General features: G+C 41.8%; 1 protein-coding gene across 7 annotated transcripts; it reads left to right on the top strand.

Annotated features, from left to right (window-relative positions):
- Window positions 1-291: 291 nt before the first annotated feature.
- pecam1b (platelet and endothelial cell adhesion molecule 1b) lies at window positions 292-21,782 on the top strand. 7 transcript variants are annotated; one of them, XM_083766145.1, is made up of 16 exons: window positions 292-464; window positions 590-610; window positions 2,219-2,512; window positions 5,536-5,817; window positions 7,618-7,893; window positions 8,063-8,338; window positions 8,982-9,266; window positions 9,560-9,835; window positions 11,458-11,559; window positions 11,674-11,707; window positions 12,736-12,815; window positions 15,892-15,942; window positions 16,255-16,344; window positions 17,131-17,187; window positions 18,220-18,242; window positions 20,580-21,782. In XM_083766145.1, exons 1-16 carry the CDS (start codon window positions 422-424, stop codon window positions 20,679-20,681), a joined length of 2,292 nt encoding a protein of 763 aa, XP_083622271.1. In that variant the 5' UTR covers window positions 292-421; the 3' UTR covers window positions 20,682-21,782. The 7 variants fall into 7 exon arrangements, 6 of the variants coding, with proteins under 6 accessions (XP_083622271.1, XP_083622272.1, XP_083622273.1 ...); XM_083766146.1 differs by lacking the exons at window positions 11,674-11,707; window positions 12,736-12,815 and having other exon boundaries at window positions 20,580-21,781; XR_014569313.1 differs by lacking the exons at window positions 12,736-12,815; window positions 18,220-18,242; window positions 20,580-21,782 and having other exon boundaries at window positions 17,131-17,181.
- Window positions 21,783-21,953: the final 171 nt, after the last annotated feature.

Raw genomic sequence — 21,953 nt, 5'->3', positions numbered from 1 at the left:
ATACCCCAACTCCAAGGGTCAAATCCTGACTAACCCTACACAGTGAAATATCCTCTGCGAGCGACTACTCTCTTTCTGTGTGTGTGTGTGTGTGTGTGTGTGTGTGTGTGTGTGTGTGTGTGTGTGTGTGTCTCTCTCTCCCTCACAGACAGAGCTGGTGGAGAACATTCCACAACAGAAAAAGGCCAGGCGGCGTGCACATCCTGAGGAAACAACAGTCACTTCCTGACAAATTAAGCGGCACCAAAGGCTGCTTCAAGTGATAACTGTTGCCACTGCCTGACCACTGAATGGCTGAGGTGGAGCGCCACCTTCATGCCCGCTGCCGCCCACCAGACTGTCCTCGCTCAGCCCTCGGCCACTAGTCAGTTATCTCCTGGTCAGCCGTAGGCGCAGGGAGTCCCAGCAGCCCTCGACAAGGATGGGCCCCCTCCTACTGCTCACCTCCACGCTCCTGTTCTCTTGTAAGGATCCTTCATGTTATAGCTTATCTTAGGAACACTTTTGGGGATTTGGTGGTTTGATGGACTTGTCTTTAACCTGATTTTGTGATTGATGATTTATTTCTCTTCCAATGTCTTCCATTCAGGTGGAAGGGCAGAGCCTCAATGTAAGTAAGATGTCTTCATTTTCAGAATGGCTAAAGTTTTTATGTTCTATGATTACTTTTGTGTTTTTGCTAAACTCTAAAGAAAACAAGTTGTTGTTGTGTAACTAATTGATTGTCATTATAGTTATTCTTCAATGAGAGCAAGCATCATAGTTTAATCATGTACAGTGGTATATCAGTGGTATGCTGGAGTTGAACTGAAGCACTGAAATATTCAAAAATGTTTGTAAGAATTTGATCAATTTTCACTCAGAGTTAAATGGATACGAAGGATTGTTACTGTGCGTCATTCAATGGAAACTGGCCTGGCTGTTATCAGTGCTTTTGGGCATAAGATTCTGGCACTGTGGAAAAGCTATGTTGGGTGGTTTTTGGGAACCTGGCTGCTGGTGTGGTCACACGCCTCTCTCTTCTACTGAGTTGGTTGGCACTGTGGTACAATGAGACCACGCCAGGGACAATTCTGTTTGGAGATGGAGGCCTTATCCTAGCCTGGGCCAAATTAGCAGCAGGTCTGTTTTTGTTAAACCTCTATGTTGAGTGACACAGTTTATAGCGAGTTCATGGTTTTATTCGCTTTTTCCTCATCTTTCTAATTGTGATTTCCATCAGACTGTGGAAGCCTTTACGGTGCTTATGGTTTAGTAGAAAAAAACGTCTGGGTTTCCGAGGCTAGTAGAAAAGTGGTGTTTATTTAAAGACAGCATAGTTATTGAATGTAAATTTTAGTCCAATTCAAGAAAGATGTGTGTAGTGCATTACCCATCATGCACCGTACTTAGATCTGTCATTTGTTTGGTCCCAGCCTAATAGTGACTGCATGACTTCTATGGCCCAAACATTAAGGCCCTGCTACAGTACTTATCAAATGACCCATCATCATTAAAAGCAAGGTTCTGCTGAGTGATGCTGGGTGCGGACCATTTTTCTCTGAAATAGCGAGAGGTCCCCAGAGATGCCTGTTTGTTTAACAAAGTGCCTTTCCTTCCTTTTTTTGGTGGCGTGGGGGGGGGGGGTGCTTACTACTAGGCCTTCCCTCAGAAAATCTCCCCGTCTGCCCCCAGATTAGTCTTGCAAGATACTAGATTTGTGTACAACATAAACAGTATGGAACATCTGCTTCCTAGCCTGGATGTGACTCGGTGAATTAATCATTTTTGTTTTCACCCATGCACTGCATGGAAATCCTGAACCTGTTTTGTCTGGGCCTGAATTTTGAGCATTTTGTAACGATTGTAGCACTCTGGATGACTGTGTTTAGGTGCTTGGCAAGGTTCTGCATGTTGATGTTGTGATGAGGCAGGAACGATATAGGCAAAACCTTAAATGTTATACTCCACATGATGGTGTCGCTTCTAGAAAATATCAATTATTTTAGTGACATCAGTGTACTACAGAGTATAAATGTACAATAAACAGTCCTGTGAATTATGTTATTGAAATGGAGGTTCTACATTACAAGTTCATAGGGTTCATATTTTGCAAACTCTTAATGTATTCAAACAATCAAAGATGAAGTTGTTAAATGTATTCATGTTTCCTGCTATCCAATATCATACACAGAGATGTCTGTGATTTTTCTAATAATTAATTCTGTCTCGTCCTCAGCATTCACGATCCGAGAAATTGTACTCAGCATTGAGCCCAACACTGAAGTGGCACGGGACACCAACGTCACCGTGAGATGCAAAGCATCCATCGCCGGCAGCGAGCACTCCTTGAGTCGGTCATACACTATCTACAAGGATGGCATTTTGGTCTACACCAAGACCACGAGCAGCTCTGAGGATCTCGTCTACCCACTATACCAGGCCAGGGTGTCAAACACTGGCAAGTACAAGTGTGAGATTGACATTGAGGGCCGGAAAAGTACGAGTGATCCAAAGAAACTCACGGTAACAGGTAAGGTGTTTTTTTGTTCTCCTGTTGTTGTCCAGGTTGGTTGTGTTAGTCCTTAAGACTATAGTTGGATACAGATATGTCCCCCCCCCCCCACCCCCCACACACACACACGCCGGCCCCCTATATGCCAAAATATAATCGGTGGCTGTTCCAGAACTAGAGCCAACTGCAAAATCATGAGTGTTCATTTAACTGAGAGTGTAAAGAACTTTACTAGACCAGTTTTACACACACTGTACAGCCTTACCTTATCTTTCTTTCAAGGCTGAGAGAAACTGCCTAAGCAAGGAAGACAGAGTCATAATAAAGAACATTTCCCAACATTCTTCTCATTCTCTTCTATTTTAGGACAACAAACAATTTTGAAACAAATCATTCTCAGTCAGAAGAAGAAAACATTAACACGAGTAACAGCCTCTATATATCATAAATATAAATGAGTACGCCTCCCAAGCCAGACAAAGCCAGACAGAATTCTCTGACTCCTGTCTCGTATTCTTCCAATGCATTCAATGCATTCTTCCGATGTCTGTTGATCTTGGTTTATTTTAATATTCATGCAAATTATCTCATGGCCTGGATTGTTTTGGCCGCTTTTAGAACATACAAATAAGGATATCCATGTTCTATGCCCATGTTCTATGCCATGGGTTTTCAACAGGTGGTCCGTGGACCACTGGTGGTCCGTGAAGGTGTTGCATGTGGTCCCTGACCATGCATTTAGTAATGTAGGAAAGTGAAGATTCATATTTGAATTTATTGTATTGACCACAAGTTGAGAAACAATGCAGTAAATAATCTGGTGACAAATGATGACGCATCGATGTTGTCAGTTACTGGGAAGACGGATGTCAAGAACTTCCACAGAAAAGTGAGTTAGAATCTCAAGGGAAACTGTACCGGATTGCCTGGTTGAGTCACCATTATAAGGAAATGTGCCCATAATTAATCTGTTATGGGCTGCTTACTGAGTCATAGAATAAGTTACAATGAACAGCAACATGAGTTTAATATGGAAGGTTAATTTCTTTCCCCCACACCACGACCATATCCCCCCTCCCAACACAACAATGGTCCCCAGGTTGATTCTCAGTCAGGGTGGTCGTCCGACTCGTCCCCAGGTTGATTCTCAGTCAGGGTGGTCGTCCGACTCGTCCCCAGGTTGATTCTCAGTCAGGGTGGTGGTCCCCAGGTTGATTCTCAGTCAGGGTGGTGGTCCCTGGTTCATATTCAGTTGAAAACCCCTGTTCTATGCCATAGAACATGGATATGCCATGGTATGCCATATAATCTATTACATACTCTTGACCTAATTACTGTATGTCTAATGCGAAATGATTTAACATTAATACTCTCTAGTTCCACTCAAATATATACATCCAAAATGTGACCACTTAAGCCTGTCATGCAATGGTGTAACACCAACAAAAATAGCCATCATTGATCTGCTATTTTTGGTTGTTAAAAAAAACTAAACATTCCCACAGACCTAAACTATTGTTAAGCACTATAAGTTCTGTCCTCAACCCTGATGTCATGTTGAAACATCCACGGACAATCTGACATCTTTGAGAAGTTTCTGAAGTGTTTCACCAAAAAACTGCTAGATAAATTGTCTTTGTTGGGACTCGGGATTGAGAACAATGCACATGAAACCCTCCATCTCTCCCATATCATAAATGCAAATACAAGTTATTATAAATTATTGCACTGTCTCTGCATGTTTTAAACATTGAGTTGTCCAGCTTTTGCTAAAAGAGAAAAAGAAAGAGAAATCACAACCTTGATGATAAATGTTAAAGTAGCTATTAGCCAATTATTATTTTTAGAAACGAATGGTAATTTAAATAGAGAAAATGTTCTTGTCACAACGGCAACCATTCCTCCTGAATACCAGATCCTGGGTCTGTTTCAGTCAGGGTGCAGATCCCTCCACAGTAAAGATGACAATTTATTTTATATACTGTTGACTTTTGAGGAAATGCCATTGTACGTATTACTAAACGTTAGTACTGCCTAGCACACGATATCCTTTTGGCATGCTAAGAACAGTGGGTTGGTATTCAGCCTGATGTCCCATAATAATAATAATAATAATAAAACTTTATTTGTATAGCACCTTTCATGACATGAAATGCAGCTCAAAGTGCTTTACAGAGCAATGGAGAAAAAAAGAAAAGAAAAGCAAGGCAACATAAAAAAAACAAGCAGTAATGCAATACAGTGAGGACATGAATAACAAAAAATTAAAGATCAATTAAAAGTGGGTCTTGAGCTTTAAAAATGTCTACAGAGGCTGCCTGACGAAGGTACAGTGGGAGCTTGTTCCATGCCGACGGCCCGTAGAAGCAAAAAGCTGCTTCCCCGTATTTTTTAGTTGCCATTTTTTTAGGCAAAGCGAGCAGGCCAGCAGTGGAAGACCTTAGGGGACGGTTTGGGACATAGATGATGTTTTGAATCATTTTTGAAATAGACAAAGGACCTAACCCTATATACGGTACTCAGAGTCCCACAGGGGTGTATACTAGGCCCCTCTATACTAACTATCTTTGGCAAAAAATAACAGATCTACAAGCCCACGTTTCAGCACAACGCATTGTGAGGTTGTAGATTTTCAGTTTTTACCAAAGTTCACCACAGAATAGGGACACTAGGGTTTACACACGCACGCACGCACGTGCACACGCACGCACCACAGCCTTAGTCATGGACAGTGCTTCCTGAGATGCTCATCAATTTAATTTCAAATTAAATGACCACAAATCCCATATACAGTAGGCCTAATAGTCACTACAGCACACAATTCCTATTCCTGACAACTCCTATTGCAAATGCTTGCTGGCATGAAGGTATACTGTACATTGATATGTTAATATTAAACGTTTAGATCATATAATCAAGTTGTGCGTCAGTGATGAAATTCAGGTTTCTCAAAGTTCTTTCTTCAAAGTTGATAAATGCAAATAACGTCACTATATGAAATACACAAGCCCTTCATATTGTGTCTCTTTGTGTTTTCCCAGGTCTGTCCGTGCCAGTGCTTCATATCAACAAGGGCGTGTTAAGAGAGGGTGAGGAGGTGGCAGCCACATGCACTGCCCCAGAGGAGAACGGATCTATCATCTTCTACTTCTATGCAGACGCGGAAGAGATACGCGAAGCGCGGGTCAACTCCAATATGGTGGAGGTCAGCCTCCGCTTCACTAGTGCAGGCGTCCGCAAACTGCGCTGTGACTACGCTGTTCTGGTCACACCTGACTCTTTCAAATCAAAGGAAAGCAACAATGTCACTGTTTCAGTCAGAGGTGTGTGTTCTGCATAAGAATACTGTATTCATATGGTACATATCGTTGCTGTCCGGGTTAACCTTGTATCGCCATATTTCATATTTACGTTACAGTGTCTGTCACTGTCACACAGAATTAGCCCATGCATCAGGAGCTTGCAGATTTGGCAATCGTTGAATGTTATTAAGTGAAAGAAAACTCACACCTGTGTGAAGTGAGGGGTGCTCTTATCATCTTACAACATCAATTACAACATACTGTTTGTTTAAGCAACGGGTGCTAATGTTTGTTTTAGTCCTCAAAACAAACATTAGATTTATCTTTGTCTATGGGGTTTTCTTAAACAAGCATTGCTGAAAAACAAACATTAAAGTTCTATCTAGGAGGGGCTAGCGCCCCTCAAAAAATAGTTAAGGTTTTATAAGTATGGAATTAGAACCAATGAAAATTGAATTAACAAGAGACCAGCTCAGTGGCCTTGTGGTGCATGTCTGCCCTGAGATTTGCAGGTCGGGGTTTGATCCCCAGACGGGTCATACAAAGTCCCTGTGACATACTAGCATCATGTCCAGGGGGTGTACTTGTATATCAAGCTGCCCTCATGCTACAGAAACAGGATATAGGCTCCTGCTCTACGCTACAGAAACAGGAGATAGGCTCCTGGTCTCTACGCTACAGAAACAGGAGATAGGCTCCTGGGCTCTACGCTACAGAAACAGGAGATAGGCTCCTGGGCTCTATGCTACAGAAACAGGAGATAGGCTCCTGGGCTCTACGCTACAGAAACAGGAGATAGGCTCCTGGGCTCTATGCTACAGAAACAGGAGATAGGCTCCTGCCCTACGCTACAGAAACAGGAGATAGGCTCCTGGGCTCTATGCTACAGAAACAGGAGATAGGCTCCTGCCCTACGCTACAGAAACAGGAGATAGGCTCCTGGGCTCTGTACGCTACAGAAACAGGAGATAGGCTCCTGCCCTTTCGAAAAATAATGCACGACACAGGCGGTTGCCTCTGTTGTTCACAGCTGCATGGCTTGTCATTAATTACCCATTAACATCTGGGGAGTTGGGAGGCATAATTTGGTTAGACATAGCATTGGTCCGACTGGATTAAGGTTGACGAGGGGTGTGTTAAGACGACCGGATTAAGGTTGGTGAGGGGTGCGTTAAGGGTTGGGAGAGGGTTAAGGTTAGGTTTAGGTGTGCTGCCCCGTGGGAGGTTAGGGTTAGGGTGAGGATTTGAGATAGGTTGTCGTTATCAGACCAATCGTATGTCTAACCAAAAGCATGCACGACTGTCTGGACCAGTGGTTCTCAAATGGAGTGTCGAGGCATACTTTTGTACTGAGAGACTAATCCAGGTGTGCCATTTTTGTGACAACCACACATTATTATTGCAATATACAGTATAGAACTATTATTTTTGAAAATGTTCTTCACAAAATTCTCAAGTTGGCAAATCGAAAACTTCAATGCAACGTATTTTGAGCTTGTAATGAATGAATATATATTTGCCTTAAGTTTTTGAGCCATGTGCAAAAAAAACTCTTTGAAAACCACTGGTTTCCCTTGGAAGTATAGCCGTTTTGGTTGCTTGTAATGTTATTTGGGAATTGAACCGTAGTCCAAGCATATTTTAATAATGAAACTGTCAGGATGTAATAGACATTTTTAGAATCTGATCTCAGGTCAGAATGGGTTAATAATGAAACTGTCAGGATGTAATAGACATTTTTAGAATCTGATCTCAGGTCAGAATGGGTTAAACTGCTCTGGATAAGAGTGTAAACCATGGTTGTGTTTGTTTGTCTCTCAGAGCTCCGCATTGTAACTGTTCTTGAGATCAGCCCTGAAGACGACGTTTATGAGGGAGACATGCTGAGTATCTCATGCACCGTCATAGGCTCTGAATACCGCTCGACCGCTGTCAACGACAACCTCTTCCTGCTGCAGGGGAACAATCTGCTTGGCCATGGACAGACCAAGATCAACCATACCATGGTTGTACTGGCCAAACATTCTGGAGACTTTGAGTGCAGATTAGACATGGGCAACATAGCGAAGGTCTCTACAAAAACAGTGTCAGTTACTGGTAAGTGGATTGGAGAAGTATAGCTGTGTGTGTGTGTGTGTCTGTGTCTGTGTCTGTGTCTGTGTCTATCTAATCAATTGATTGCTAAAAATAAAACGTAAATCCTTGTTTCACTCTCCCAGGTGATATTCAATCAGCTGATATTTATTTTTTTATAATGACTCCACAGAACTGTTTTCAGAGCCCACGCTGACCATGTCTCCCGCTGAGGTGTTTTATGAGGATAAAATCAATCTAACGTGTAAAAGTCAACGCTACGCCTCTGAGAGACTGCGTAGGGAGGAAGTGACATATTCCATTGAACCGCTGGAAAGTCGACTGAGTGCACAGAGGGAGGTTGGCGTGTTCACTGGGAAGGCACCTCCATACAGCTTGAACTATACCTGTACGGCAAGAGCCAAGGGTATTTTGAAGTCCAGTAACACCTTGACCGTTAGACCAAAAGGTACGAGTTCTGAAAGCCCTCATGCTCTTTATTTCTGCACGTTATGGAGCTTAAAACGGAATTGTTTAGAATTGAGTTGAGGAACAGTATTGTCGATGAAGTCTAAAGCCCTAACCACACGAAAAGGACAGTTTGTGTCACCTCTCCAAGAGATGGGTCAAATGCGGAGAACAAATTTCACTGTGGTAACGTGTGTGACAAATCGTATGACTTTGACTTTGTCTTTGACTTCGACTTTTAGCGTTGTCCCTGCGGTGTGATGTGTGTGATTCAACGCATGGAATTCAATGGCCCAAACCACACCAAAGGGTCGAGACGGTTTTAGCGTTAACTCCTTGCAACCGTTTGGACCCATGGAGTTGCATGGTGACCCTTTGGTGTGGTTAGGGCTTTACTGACATAAATTAGACAGCTTTATTCCAGGGACCCCAGTGAAAACAATCCCATAGGCTTTCTTGGGTTTAAATTCTACCTTGTATAGAGGGTATGCGCGTGATCATCATCATACCTGTAAGTTATACGGGAACGTCTATTGAGTGGCAAAAACTACTTTGATACACTTTGGTACATGGTTATAGTTGTGACTGAAATATTTGGTAGATCTGAAAGATTTGTTTCTTGTTTCTCTGTGTCTTCCCTCCAGTTACTGTCTCTATGCCAAAGATATGGGTATCGGAGAATGTTATCCTGGGGAAGCCCTTCAAGGTTCTCTGTCACTCCGAGAGAGGCAGCCTGCCTATACACTACAGCCTATTACGGGGCTATGATGAGCTGAACAAGACCGTCACTGTCCAGCAGCCGGGTGAACCTGCCCAGTTCACTGTCACCATCCACCAACCTAAGGATATTGTCCTATATATGTGTGATGCAAGAAACAACCCAAGGAGGGAAGCCTTTCTCAGCAAAAGACTCTTAGCCACTGTTATAGGTGAATGTAGCCTCATTTCAGATACCACGAGTATAAATTAGGCTTAAGGTCATAGAGTTGTCAGATAATAACTTAAGTCTACAGGCAATGGTACACAATGCCTTTTATTTCTTCAGAATTCTCACATTTAAATGGATATTGTAGAGTGACAAAGCATGACACAATTAATCACACAAGATGGATGGATGTTTTTATTTTGTACAACTAAATTATCTTAATTGTTTCCGCAACAGTCGAGATGTCACATAATAGCGGTGCACTTCATCCGGTTTGATCTGTTCTCGTCTCCTCAGTGCCGTTGTCGGAGCCGTGGCTCACCGTCGTCCCTGACCTGGCCAACATCGCAGAGGGGGATCGTCTCTACCTGATTTGCAGCGTCAAAGGCACGCCGCCTATCACCTTTAAGTGGTATCGCCATGGCAACCCGCAGACGTTGTTCAGTAACATCACAAACCTGAACATCTACGACTACCAGGTGCCCGGGGTGGGCAGCCAGCACAGCGGAAACTACTACTGCGAGGCTTCCAACAATGCTAATAAAGTCCGCAGCGACACGGTTACTATAGAAGGTGAGAGTCATGCGTGTTCATACATGTGTCCACCAGGCCTAATATACAGTAGGCAAGTGGAGGGTGGGCAGGCCGAATATATTGTGGGCATCCCTGCACGTGTCGCACAAAACATTTGGGGATCTATCTATCTTCTCCTTCTTTGACCAACAGTAACCCAATTTCCATCAGCACCCTGTCGGTTAACAGCACTGATGGCAAATGGTGTTCAGGTGGGTCTAAATTTCTCTGGAAATGCTGGCTAACCAAACTGAAATGATAAATGGTACAGATATTTTATTATACTTTTTATATTATTATTTATATATATATATTACTTTTGATTGGGTGGGATAGACTCACCCCTCCCCCACCCCACCAGAACTGTCCCTATTTTACTTATACTAAATACTTTTAGATACTTTGTCTAAAAGTCTAAATTTCAATACAGCAAAGAGTTGATATAAAATAAAAAGATAATGCACTTTGTAATTTGTTCTTTTGAGTAGTATTTTATTTACAGTATGTACAATGTATGCACCAGTGACATACAAAGTACAAGATCAAATCACTTATGTAGCATCCAGCTTGGGTATCCCAAGTAGTTTTCCCTGAGGGCCAAATGTGTCATGGATACCAAGCAGAGGGGCAGAACAGGAAGGGGCGTTCCCACTGCTCCAGTGGAAGTTGCTTTGTATGTCCAGATAGTGCTGTTGCGGCTCTTACTATCTTGATTATCGGTGCTGGTGGTAATACTGATAATTTGAAACTGGGATTCTCAAATCCTGTGTTGAAGGTCACACACGAATAAGTTAATAACATGCACTGCTTGAGGTGAAATGCAGATGCATACATACTTAGGGCTGGGGCGGTATGGGATTTTTATTACCGCGGTTATTGCCGGCCCCCATACCGCCGGTATGGCGGTAAGGACCTATCTTTTCAATCTATCTTCATATAATAGGTCCTCACTAATAATCATGATAAAACGTTTTTTTCTACTCGGTCTGTGTCACATAGGAGGGCTGTGGGCAGTTTAGAAACCCACCCAACAGTGACATCAATGGAGAATCCAAGCTAATAGAAACTGCAGGCTTTCTTGTCCTGAAAAGTTGCAATGCGAAAATGGAAGGCATCATTCTCACGATAATAAACCCTGTTAGGGTCCATTTGGTTCCATTTGTACACTCTCAGAGTTACAGACCCATAAGGGTCCATTTGGTTCCAAACCATCATTTCCCTGGGGACCCCCTGGAACTGCATCAAGGACCCTGGGGGTCCCCGGACCCCGAACCCCACTTTGGGAATCACTGCTCTATGTAATCTGATCTTGTTGTTTATTATGATACACTTTTCATTTCATTAAAAAAAAATGAAAAAACGCGATGATGAACCTGATACCGCGGTATGCGTTACATACCGGCGGTATGGCGATATTGCGGTTATTGCACCCAGCCCTAATACATAGCAGCCAGTGGTAGATACTGAAACGTATCTCCTCATCTAGATAGATCTACTGTGAATAGGCAACACGTAATTTGGTAATTGACATTATAACTGAATGTGACTTTATGTAATTGTGATTTGACTTGTGATTTGAGATGTGATCTTTTCTGTGCTACTACTGTATGCCCTCTCTGTAGTGCTCATGGCGATGTGGAAGAAGGGCATGATCGTGGCCTCCTGTCTGCTGGTGGTGGCGGTTCTGGTGCTGCTGTGTGTACTACGTTTCCGGGCCAAGAGAGGTAGAGAGACCTACCACCCTCCGGCAGCAACACTGGCTGCTCATGTCTAACTGTGTATTATGCCTGAAAACCGTCTGTTCTTTTCCCCTTCTCACCTTTTCTCTCCTATCATAGGAAAAAAACGAGAAGCGGCAGCTGAACTGTCAGTGTGAGTTGCCTTGTATACCTTGTTTCCTCAGCATAGACAGATAGTTTTCAGCAGGTGCTCAACTGCTCAAAGGTTATTGGATGTATGGCAATCTTGTATAGCGTCACCTTCTTTATATATTTGGTCACTGCCCACCTGTGGTAAAATCGTCCTAAATGAAAAGGATCGTGGTGATCGCGCCCCTTTTACTAAAATGGCCTATCTCAAGACAAGAGTGTGACTTATAGTGTAGGCCATCATTTTTTCACTTTTTCACATGGTTTTGTGAAAAACAAAATCAGTAAAGTAAATTGGCCTAAGTCAGGTTTAATCCTATTTTATCCTACGTTTTTGGTGAAATGATTAAGAAATATCATATAGTTTTGTTTTGGATCACTTTTATTAAATTACTTAGGCCATTAGTTTAAGAAGGTGACGGAGGATTTAAGTAGCTATCTGCTTCTCATCAGAACCAACATGCTATTATGTAGTGAGTATCTAAGCTCAGCAGTAGGGTTGGGCGTTAGGACTGCTTTAGGAAATCACAATCACAAACTTTTGCTTCAATTGCGATTAATTAATGATTATTTATTTTTTTAAGATTGAAAATAGCAGATCCACAATGTCACAATGCTTTTCCCTGCGGCGCGATGTGTACTTGTGGATTGACTACTTTCACTATTTTTGTACACCACCATTGTCTAAAGTAATCCAGGGTTATAATAATAATAATAACAGGGTTCAGTGGTTAATCAGACTAATTGATTTAGTCGATTATAAACTATCTATTAAAATTGTGTCGATTTGTTGAAAATATAATAATTTTATAACGTGCTTCTCGATTCTTTGGTTTTTTAAGTTATTTGTTATATATATATATATATTTATTTGTTTGTTTAATTGTCCAGCCCTAGTGTAGGGGTAGGCTATAAACTTAGTCTGACAGCATCAAGCGTGCACCCAATTTGAAGTGAGCAGTATTTGTCCATTAATGGTCTCCTCTCCACTTTACAACCGCCGAAGATGACTTTATTTTCCCCATTTCTCAGAAAGCCTTCGAGCCCTAAATCAGATGACTCTTTAACAGTGAGTCTAACCCACGACAGAGAGGTTTATAACGCACCCACAGGTAGTCTAATTTTACTACCTTCTTGTGTGCCTCTGCACTGATGCCATAAGCCATACTTTAACAACCATAAAACCATTTATACTTCATCGTAGAACAAAGTATAAATTATGCTTAAGTCACCGGTGCCAGCGAAACAAGCCATAGCATGTTTAGTTTCTTTATGTAATAGCCATAGCATAGCATGTTTACTTCAAAAGCCATCCATCAACCCATACTCATATGGAATGTCACTGATGCATCATTCTAATGTGCATGCATGTGCATCAGGCCATCAGCTATCTTTTGTGTTTTGTGAATGCATTTGTCTATTTAATCCTCAACTTGTTATCAGTATGAAAGTATGATGTGCTGTAGTGTGTGTGTGTGTGTGTGTGTGTGTGTGTGTGTGTGTGTGTGTGTGTGTGTGTGTGTGTGTGTGTGTGTGTGTGTGTGTGTGTGTGTGTGTGTGTGTGTGTGTGTGTGTGTGTGTGTGTGTGTGTGTGTGTGTGTGTGTGTGAAAGTTGGAAAGTTTCCTCTGTCTCTTGTGTGCTATCTGTGATTGCATTTGGGTGTTTTCATGTATGTGTTGCTAAATATGTACACGAGAAAAGAAAAATGGGATGTTCCCAGAGGGCAAAACGCTGTGGGTCTCATGGCCAAAGTAAACATTCTGAGGTTCAAGGTAGAGTGTTTGTGCAGGAAGTAAAAAAAAAGGTTGATAGTTGAATTTAGAGTGTTTAGCAGTGCACAGGCTTGTGAGTGACTGCTGAGAGCGCTGATTGTCGCCGTCTTGTTCCAGACGCAACGCCACACTATGACCACGCAGAGGGGGGAGTGACCAATGGGACGCGAGATAGTGTGGCATCACTTCCTGCTGACATCAGCAACAGGAGCAGCTACAGTATCCCGGCAACCGTGTAGACTGACAAACCTCGGAGTGCGAGAGACTTGAATGACAAATATAACGGCTTCAAAGAAAGACCGCTTTGGGATTAGATTCAAGATTCAAGATTCGGCAAACTCAATTTGGAACAGAGAATTCAGATGGCCGTGATAATAGAAGCTTAATTAGCGCAGAAAATAATTACCAAAATGTGGATATGGACATTTTCTTCAATTATAAGTTTGGGGCATGAAAGGACTGTGTCTAAACTCCCACAGTGACCAGGAGGAATGTGTTACTACTGTACATGTCATGTGAACCAGGACCCCATTAGCCTGGGCACCATTTCATTTAGGTATATGATCCTGTCTGGAGCAGATGATAGTCGACAGGCAGGAACAACGGGGCGGCAACTTCCTTTTCCCTCAAACCGATTTTTCTCAATAAAAGCTACAGGCTACGAGAGCTTTTATTGAGAAAAATCGGTTTGAGGGAAAAGGAAGTTGCCGCCCCGTTGTTCCTGCCTGTCGACTACAAAACAATACTACAACATGACGTAACGACATCATCCGCTCCCGACCGGATCATACGGCCTTTTGAAACAGAGACCAGGCTTTCCTCCGAGGTGGTGGAAAGCCTGGTGAGGTGAGGTTAGGACCCCATTGATCTCTCTCCCCTCCTCCTGCAGCCTGGATGGGCCTGAATGGTGTTACAATAATCTGCAGTACTTTCTTTGTCCCGTTTCTTCATCTGATTGCATGTCCTTTGTTGACGCAGCTCCTCTTATTTATCTGTTGTGCATTTGACGTTTGTTTATTTGATAAAGGTTTGAATTGTACATACACTTTATATCCATCAGCAGAAATGTGTGTATATATTTTTGATCTCTTGACTGATTGGAAGAAGCACGTGTAGAATAAAGACGTTGGTTTTATATAGCAGCGTGTCAGTACCTCATTTTGCCCCGGTTACTTTAGGTAGTTACTCAAATGTTTAGCCATGTTTTGTTGCAATGTCTGTTGAATGTACAGAATGTAATATAGATGTCTATTTGTATGTACAGTGTATTGTGATTACCAACATAAGTGCATGATAAAGACAGTTTTAACCAGCTTGTGAACTAAAGAATGTGCAGGAAGGACTACTATGAATATTTTTAACAATAGTCTCCAACAGATGTACTATATGGTGGTGTTGGAAGGAATATTGTCTCAAGGGGCTGGGTCGTGTCGTGGGTGGATGGGTGGGTATGTTGGAAATCGGGGAGATAATTTGGTTGTATGCCAGACTAGTTTGAATGCAGGCAGCAGGTGGGGGAAGTTAATAACTTAGACCACTGTTGAACTCCAATTTGAGATTACATTGAGGAATGGGAAGTTGTTTTTGCCAGTCCTTATTGTGTAGCCCTTGTTGAATAAACAGTGGCCTATTGTGCATAAGGCAGCGGAAGATTTGTGGAATATGGCCGACAAAAATTCAAAATCTCTGCCCCTGTGATTATTTCTCTGGAACATACAGGCTTTTCAATTGGCTATGATGAACAGTTATGTTCCAAAACACAGCATGAAATCAGGTCTTGTATTTAGTCAATTAGCATTAGTCTTGCTTTCAATTATTGACTGGCCGATCACTCAAATAATTAAAACAGTACAAAAAAGAATTAACGTAGTACAAACATATTAAACATACCCTCTTTGAATGTTTGGATGTCACACGGGATAGCTGAGTGATATTCGCCAACTATTACAATGCTATGTATGTCTGGTGACTTGTATTCCAGTTATATTAGGAAAACATGACAATCTGAATTGCCCTTGCACGTGCTACCTCAGCATAGTGTGACTCTGAGTCTTTGTCTTATAGTGAGTGAACAGTGCAGTACATGACTTGGCGTGATTCTGTATGTCTTGTAGTAGTCTGTTGTAGATGTTCCTTTATTTGCTGATGGGTTCTCACTTCTCAGATTGTAGTGAGGCTGGACAGAGCATTACATACCATGACTCGGCTTGAATCTATGTATTGTAGTGAGGCTGGACAGAGCAGTACATATCATGACTCTGCTTGAATCTATGTATTGTAGTGAGGCTGGACAGAGCAGACATATCATGACTCGGCTTGAATCTATGTATTGTAGTGAGGCTGGACAGAGCAGTACAAGGTTCAAGGTTCAAGGAGCAGTACATGACTCAGCTTGAATCTGCGTCTGTCTTGTAGGGAGGGTGGACAGAGCAGCCAGTGTGTGGAGTGAGAGGCCGGCGGATGCAGGTGAGATGCTGAAATGACCTAATGTAACCATTTTATCCAAAGCACCTTACAGTATCACAAGAGCATTTTTTACGGGTGGGAAACCCCATTAGTACGAGGTTCCTGTTGAAGGAAACGTGGGAGGGGGGACTTTATTATTTTTTTGTCAAGTCAAGTGACATTAATTTGCTAAATGTTGAAACCCATAACAAAGCAACTGTTGTAAAAATCTATTCTCAAGCATAAAGAACAGAGTAGAGCAGATGGGCAATTGAGTGCATGTGTGTGCTCTTCTCTGATGGGTTATCTGTTTTGTTAATCTACTCCTTATAGCCAATGAGGAAGAGAGCAGTGCAGCATCCACTGAACCTGATGTAGAATACACTGAGGTGGTGCATCCCCAACCTGCTGATCCTGTGAAAGGTGACACACACACACACACACACACACACACACACACATACACACACACACACACACACACAAACGCTAGTTAAATCTCCATTATTTCTTCTACCTACACCAGTCAAGTGTGTTCCGGGGACCCCCAGGGGTCATTGAGTGGGTTCCTGGGAATGTATATGAACTGACTACTCAGATCATACGTTTCACTTTATCCACTGTTACCTCCACACACACAAATTAGAGTTAGTACAGAATTCTTCAACTGTCTATCTATATGCTAACACCCAAAATCTTCACTTTTGGGGTTCCTGGCACAATATGTTTTTCCGTGACCTAATACTAGGGTTACATGTCGTCAATTTCAGGATCCTATTGCTCCCTTAATATCCTGCACATTATGCCTTGCCACCATTTTACTTTGCCGTGCCGACATTCCTTGACTGTTGATAAGACACATCCTGGGAGGGGCCTAATTGCACATAATTGAGATGTCTTTGGAGTCACTGTAACTGTAGTGATAGGAAACATCGGTTCATAAACAGGAAGGGTTGAGCTAATTGCCGGGATGGTTTTGATACTAACGCACTTGGTGAGTCGATGTGGTTGTATGGTCGAGGTCCCTGTAGGCTGGAGACGGCATAAATGCTGCTCATGTTTTACGATACTGCTATCACCAACTAAACGTGGACGTTTCTGTTAATGATGAATAAATAAACATGTGTCTATATTGGCGGATTTCATTGCCTCTTGATGTTCAAATAGAGTAACCTACTGACTGGTGTATTTTTTCTTTTTATCTAACAGTTCCACTGAAAAAAGGCACAGACACAGTGTACAGTGAGCTCCAAACCTCTGCACATGGTGAGCAACAAATATTACTTCTTATGATTTCGTACTAAATGTTGTGACTCCTAGACATCTTTCACTACATGAAAGATGGTTAGCATCCGTATTCTGGGCACGTCATAAAAGGTTAACTTAAGGTTAACTTAACTTAATATTTGTTGATCGACTGAAGCCCTTACATCTACTGTAGAATTATGCAGCCCTTACATCTACTGTAAAATTCGAGCGGCTATGCAGCATCCTTGCGGCACCGCCAATCCAACCGATATTCTAATATAGAGATCTCTGTTTCTATCAGTCCTATTATGCCCTTATATGGAGCTGACTGATTTGTTTGCGCCTGCCCTGATGCCATGACGACACGTTGAAGTTAGACAACACACTCCATATTTGGGCGTAGATGCATTGGGAACTCCTTGGTTATGGAGTCACAGTGACATGAGCATGACAACGGCCTAATCTAAATGTACTGTTTAAATGAATAAAATTCATGAAATTATACCCTTTTGCAAAGGGGAGAAGTCCGTACAAGAGTGCAGTATGCTCTTGCCAGATTACCTAAACCACCCCAGTAGGTGATAATATCCTGTTACAGCTCACAGGAACTTCCTGTTATTGGAACGCAAGCCAGAAGCTGCATGTGTCTTTCGAGCAGCCCGTGGGAGGTATTCAAAGTGAACAAAATAATCCTTGGTTATTGAGTCACGTACTGTATCACTCAACCTCAAATACTGTGATTGATTCAGAGGGCTGATTCAGAGGGCAGTGACTGAACTCATTGGCACTCCCTGCCTTCTGGCTAAAACAATGGCCTCTGCAGCAAAGAAACAACATCACTCAGCAAGGGCAGCCTCGTTCTAAAATGACCAAAGAATAAGGCATGCAATTAGCATGTACAGAAATGAGTGAACAGGACACTGGACATGTGGGCATGTACACACACGCACACGTGCACACGCACACACACACACACACACACACACACACACACACACACACACACACACACACACACACTAGAGTGAACTTGTTTTCTTGTTTCCGCAGATGCTGTTGACCACCATGACTATGTGAGTAATTCTGCCTCAACACTTTAATAGATATTCAATCATTTTTTAGAGAAAATAAAGGGGTATAGAAAGAACCAAGTATGGAAAGATAGTAGTTAACATCTCTGTATTTCATTTTATTTTATGTATATTAACCCTATTTTTAATACTTTGTCATATGACAGTGTCTCAAAAAATCTAATAAATTACTGCATGTGCTGTCTATACTGTAAATAATCTATAAACTCAAAACCTGTCACATTTGTGTTGTGAGCTTGTAGAAAGGCTATATATTTATTTTTAATTCTCGCCTAAAATGACATGCCCAAAATACATACAGTAAGCCATGTTAAAATGGGTTAAACCTGTTTGTGGATGTTATAGTATAATAGTTAAACAAATGAAAGGAATTAACAAGTGCTTGTGACTAAATATTAACTGTTAGATCCATTGGCACACAGGTTATTTTTTTCTAATTCCTGAAAAGTAACAGTTTTGGACGTACAATGGTGATATGAAGCTGTGGTATTTCCCTCCATTGCTCTCCCTGCCAGCCTGGTGGCCACACACTCACACTCCCTCTCGGAGGGCTGATAGTCCAGCAGCGTGAGAGGAAAATGTGCCTCAGAGTTTCCAGATAAGAACAAAGGGAATTGGGCTGGGGCTTCCTTCCATATCGCTCCATCAAACCAACGCTGTGGACCAGTAAACTATACCTCCAGGTCCATCTTAAAACTGACACGCTGTCCTTGAGGCGTTTCTCAGGACCACCCATCTGACCACTTTAACACGGCAGCCGAAAGAAAGGCTGTCGTGTGGGTCGCGTGTATTTTCCTGCTTGGATCCATGGAAATGCGGAGTATCTACTCTTCGTTATCACAATGAAAACTCACCTTTTCAAGGTTTAAAAGAAGAAATACTGTTGTTAATGTTGTTTTTACATTCTTTTTTTATTGCGACCAAAGGTCGCAGATTACTATGAACACCAATATATGAGAATGTCAATGGCCATATTGTGACAGTCGCTTGATAACCAGTGTGGATTCTGTGACGCGAGTCACACTTGCAAATGAACCAAGTTGGTACAACACATGGATCTCCATATATGGAGCTGACTATCATCACTTGGATCTCCATATATATGAAGATCACGACACTGACCTCATCGAACCCTGGATAGCCAGACATGGTTTGACATACTAGATCTGCATATATGGAGCCAGCCAGCAACTCTACCCCTTATCCCTAAACTTCTTTGCCTTTTTTTACTATTTTGCAAAACATTTTTAAATAGTTAAAATGGCCATCTACAAGCTCACAATGTGTCAAAGTAGATTGGCTAGTTGAACTATTCAAAAATGTTTTTCAGAATAGTAAAAAAGACAAAGAAGTTTAGGGATAAGGGGTTTAGCGGTGACGAAAATGGAGCCCTAATAGTTTAACTCCTGCTTCTCAACTGTGCCGTATTAAGAAGCTCTGTTGTTTCAGCGCGACCTCTCCCTTTAGGGCGTCTTACTGGTAAGTTATATTATCAATACAATCTTATTTGTTGGCCCACTTGAAATACCCTGATGGCCCACCAGGGCATGGTGTTGTGAGCTCACACTGCTTACTGTGTGACCCTGACCCCACATGACCCTACATGGTGTTATGAGCAGCAGGCACTTCTAACTGGGAGAAGAAAAAAAGACAGTTTCACTGAAAATGAGCTACTGTAAGGATGTGACATCATGGTTTATGTTGTCATCCCTGTGTCTCCTCGAAGGAAGAATTGTTGGGAGTTTGATCTGATTAAATCTATAATAAGCCAATGTAATTACTGGGCATAGTGGGCAAATCCCAATTTCCCCGCACGCACACACGTGTGTGTCTTCACACGTATAGGGTGGGTGTCCCATTCCTTGAGCAACGAGGGGTAGGGTGCATCTTTCTCTCCGTCTACCCTTCTGTTTGTTGTTATAATTGAAGGGTGGGCCCTCTCTCCTTCTGAAATATTACATTGGCCTTTGTGCTTGTAAGAACAAGGAGGCACAAGAATGTGTGCCTCCAGGTAGACACAGGACATTCCACCAGGATGTTCCGGAAGTGTCTTTTTTTCTTTCCTATTTTTTATAGGCTTTTGCATGGACTGCTTGATGAAAGCATTAAGCGTATGCTTTGTGGCCAGGATGAATGATGACATAAATTACTTCTAATTTACTACTAAATTAATGTTTTTAATTCTGATTTATGACTGAGAGTTCATATGCTTTGCAAGTGTGTTGATGATCTCACTAATTTCGTATCTGTTATATTTTGTTGACACATGAAGTGACTGACTAGTGGGCTGACTGGGGTCTTCTTTCTGTGTCTCATCAGGGTGCAGTAGAGTACGCTGAGTTCAACGGTGACCGACCAGTGAACTTCCATGCTCATCCAGATGTCGGCAGCCACCAACACCTCCCTGTGCCTGTAGACTAAAAGCCAGTGGTGGAAGAAAAAAAAAGTATTCACATGTTTTTACTTACGTAAAAGTGTCAATACTACAATGTAGAAATACTCTGTTACAAGTAAGTCTGGACTTAAAACAATACTTGAGTACAAAAGTATTGGTACTTAAAGTACCAAAAGTAGAAAGTACTCATTATGCAGAATGTCCCATTTCACAACTTTTCAAATGCATGAAATCTTTTGAAAATAGCAGATCTAAATTTCAGGGCTGAAGTTACTGTATGTTTTGCAATAATATTCCAAATCTACAAAGTAACTATTAACTAAAGTTTTCAAAGAATTGTAGTGGCTGTGGCATAAAAGTACATTATTTGACTCTGGGATGTAGTGAAGTAGAAGTAAAAAGTACTGAAAATTGGAAATACTTACAGTAATACCTCACAATTGTACAATACTTGAGTAAATGTATGTAAAGTTACTTTACACTTGTCATACAGTCATTTGGAATGACAAAAAACACTAATGCATCAACACTTGTTTCAGCCGGGTTTATACTTTCAACTAAATTGTTATCCTGATTTATTGCCTACCTGTTTTCCCCTCAGGTGTCAGTGGTTAAACTGGTACTACTACAATACGACTGGGGTGTAGCAGGCAGTTCAATCTAGTTGAAAGTTGTAGAGGCCAATGAAACACTAGTTTTCTGCATATGAGTGAAGAGAACCTTCAACAATGACTTTTCACACCTTGTCCTGCACCCTACTATTTTGTTTCAGTTCTCTCCACTTTACATTTTCTTTCTTTATGAGCACTATTAAAACACACTTTTTCTTTCCTGCTCCCAACACCTTATCCATATTGTCACTGTCAGGTGGAAATCTTATGTCCAAAACAATGACGTTTCAGGAAATTGAAAAAAGAACCCATATGTGATCCAATGAATCCAGTGTAGTTATTGTTTAGTCAAAAGCTCTTTGTTAATACTTTTAATACATCTTGTATGATGAAGTAGGGCATTTGCAAATTACTTTTCCCCCCAGGTGTTATGTACCAGTCAGCAATGGGTGTAGAGTAGACCGTAATGTCAGCTGTAAATATTTGTTAACCTATTAAAGGTAACTCACAATCTTGTACTGTCTACAATTTATGATTGCCCATGAGCCACTATCTAGGTTTTATGTTTCCTGCGGCTGTGTAATTATTGAGGCTGGTCTAGACTAGTTTGCTTACTTTACTAGCCTAGATCCCTCTGCTACTGAATGCTGATGTCTACGTTGTCTCGCTTTTGATCTGCATAACTGA

This window comes from Protomyctophum parallelum (assembly GCF_964188405.1).
Source record: "Protomyctophum parallelum genome assembly, chromosome: 5".
Classification (NCBI taxonomy): domain Eukaryota; kingdom Metazoa; phylum Chordata; class Actinopteri; order Myctophiformes; family Myctophidae; genus Protomyctophum; species Protomyctophum parallelum.
This window is presented reverse-complemented; position numbering and strand designations above follow the sequence as displayed.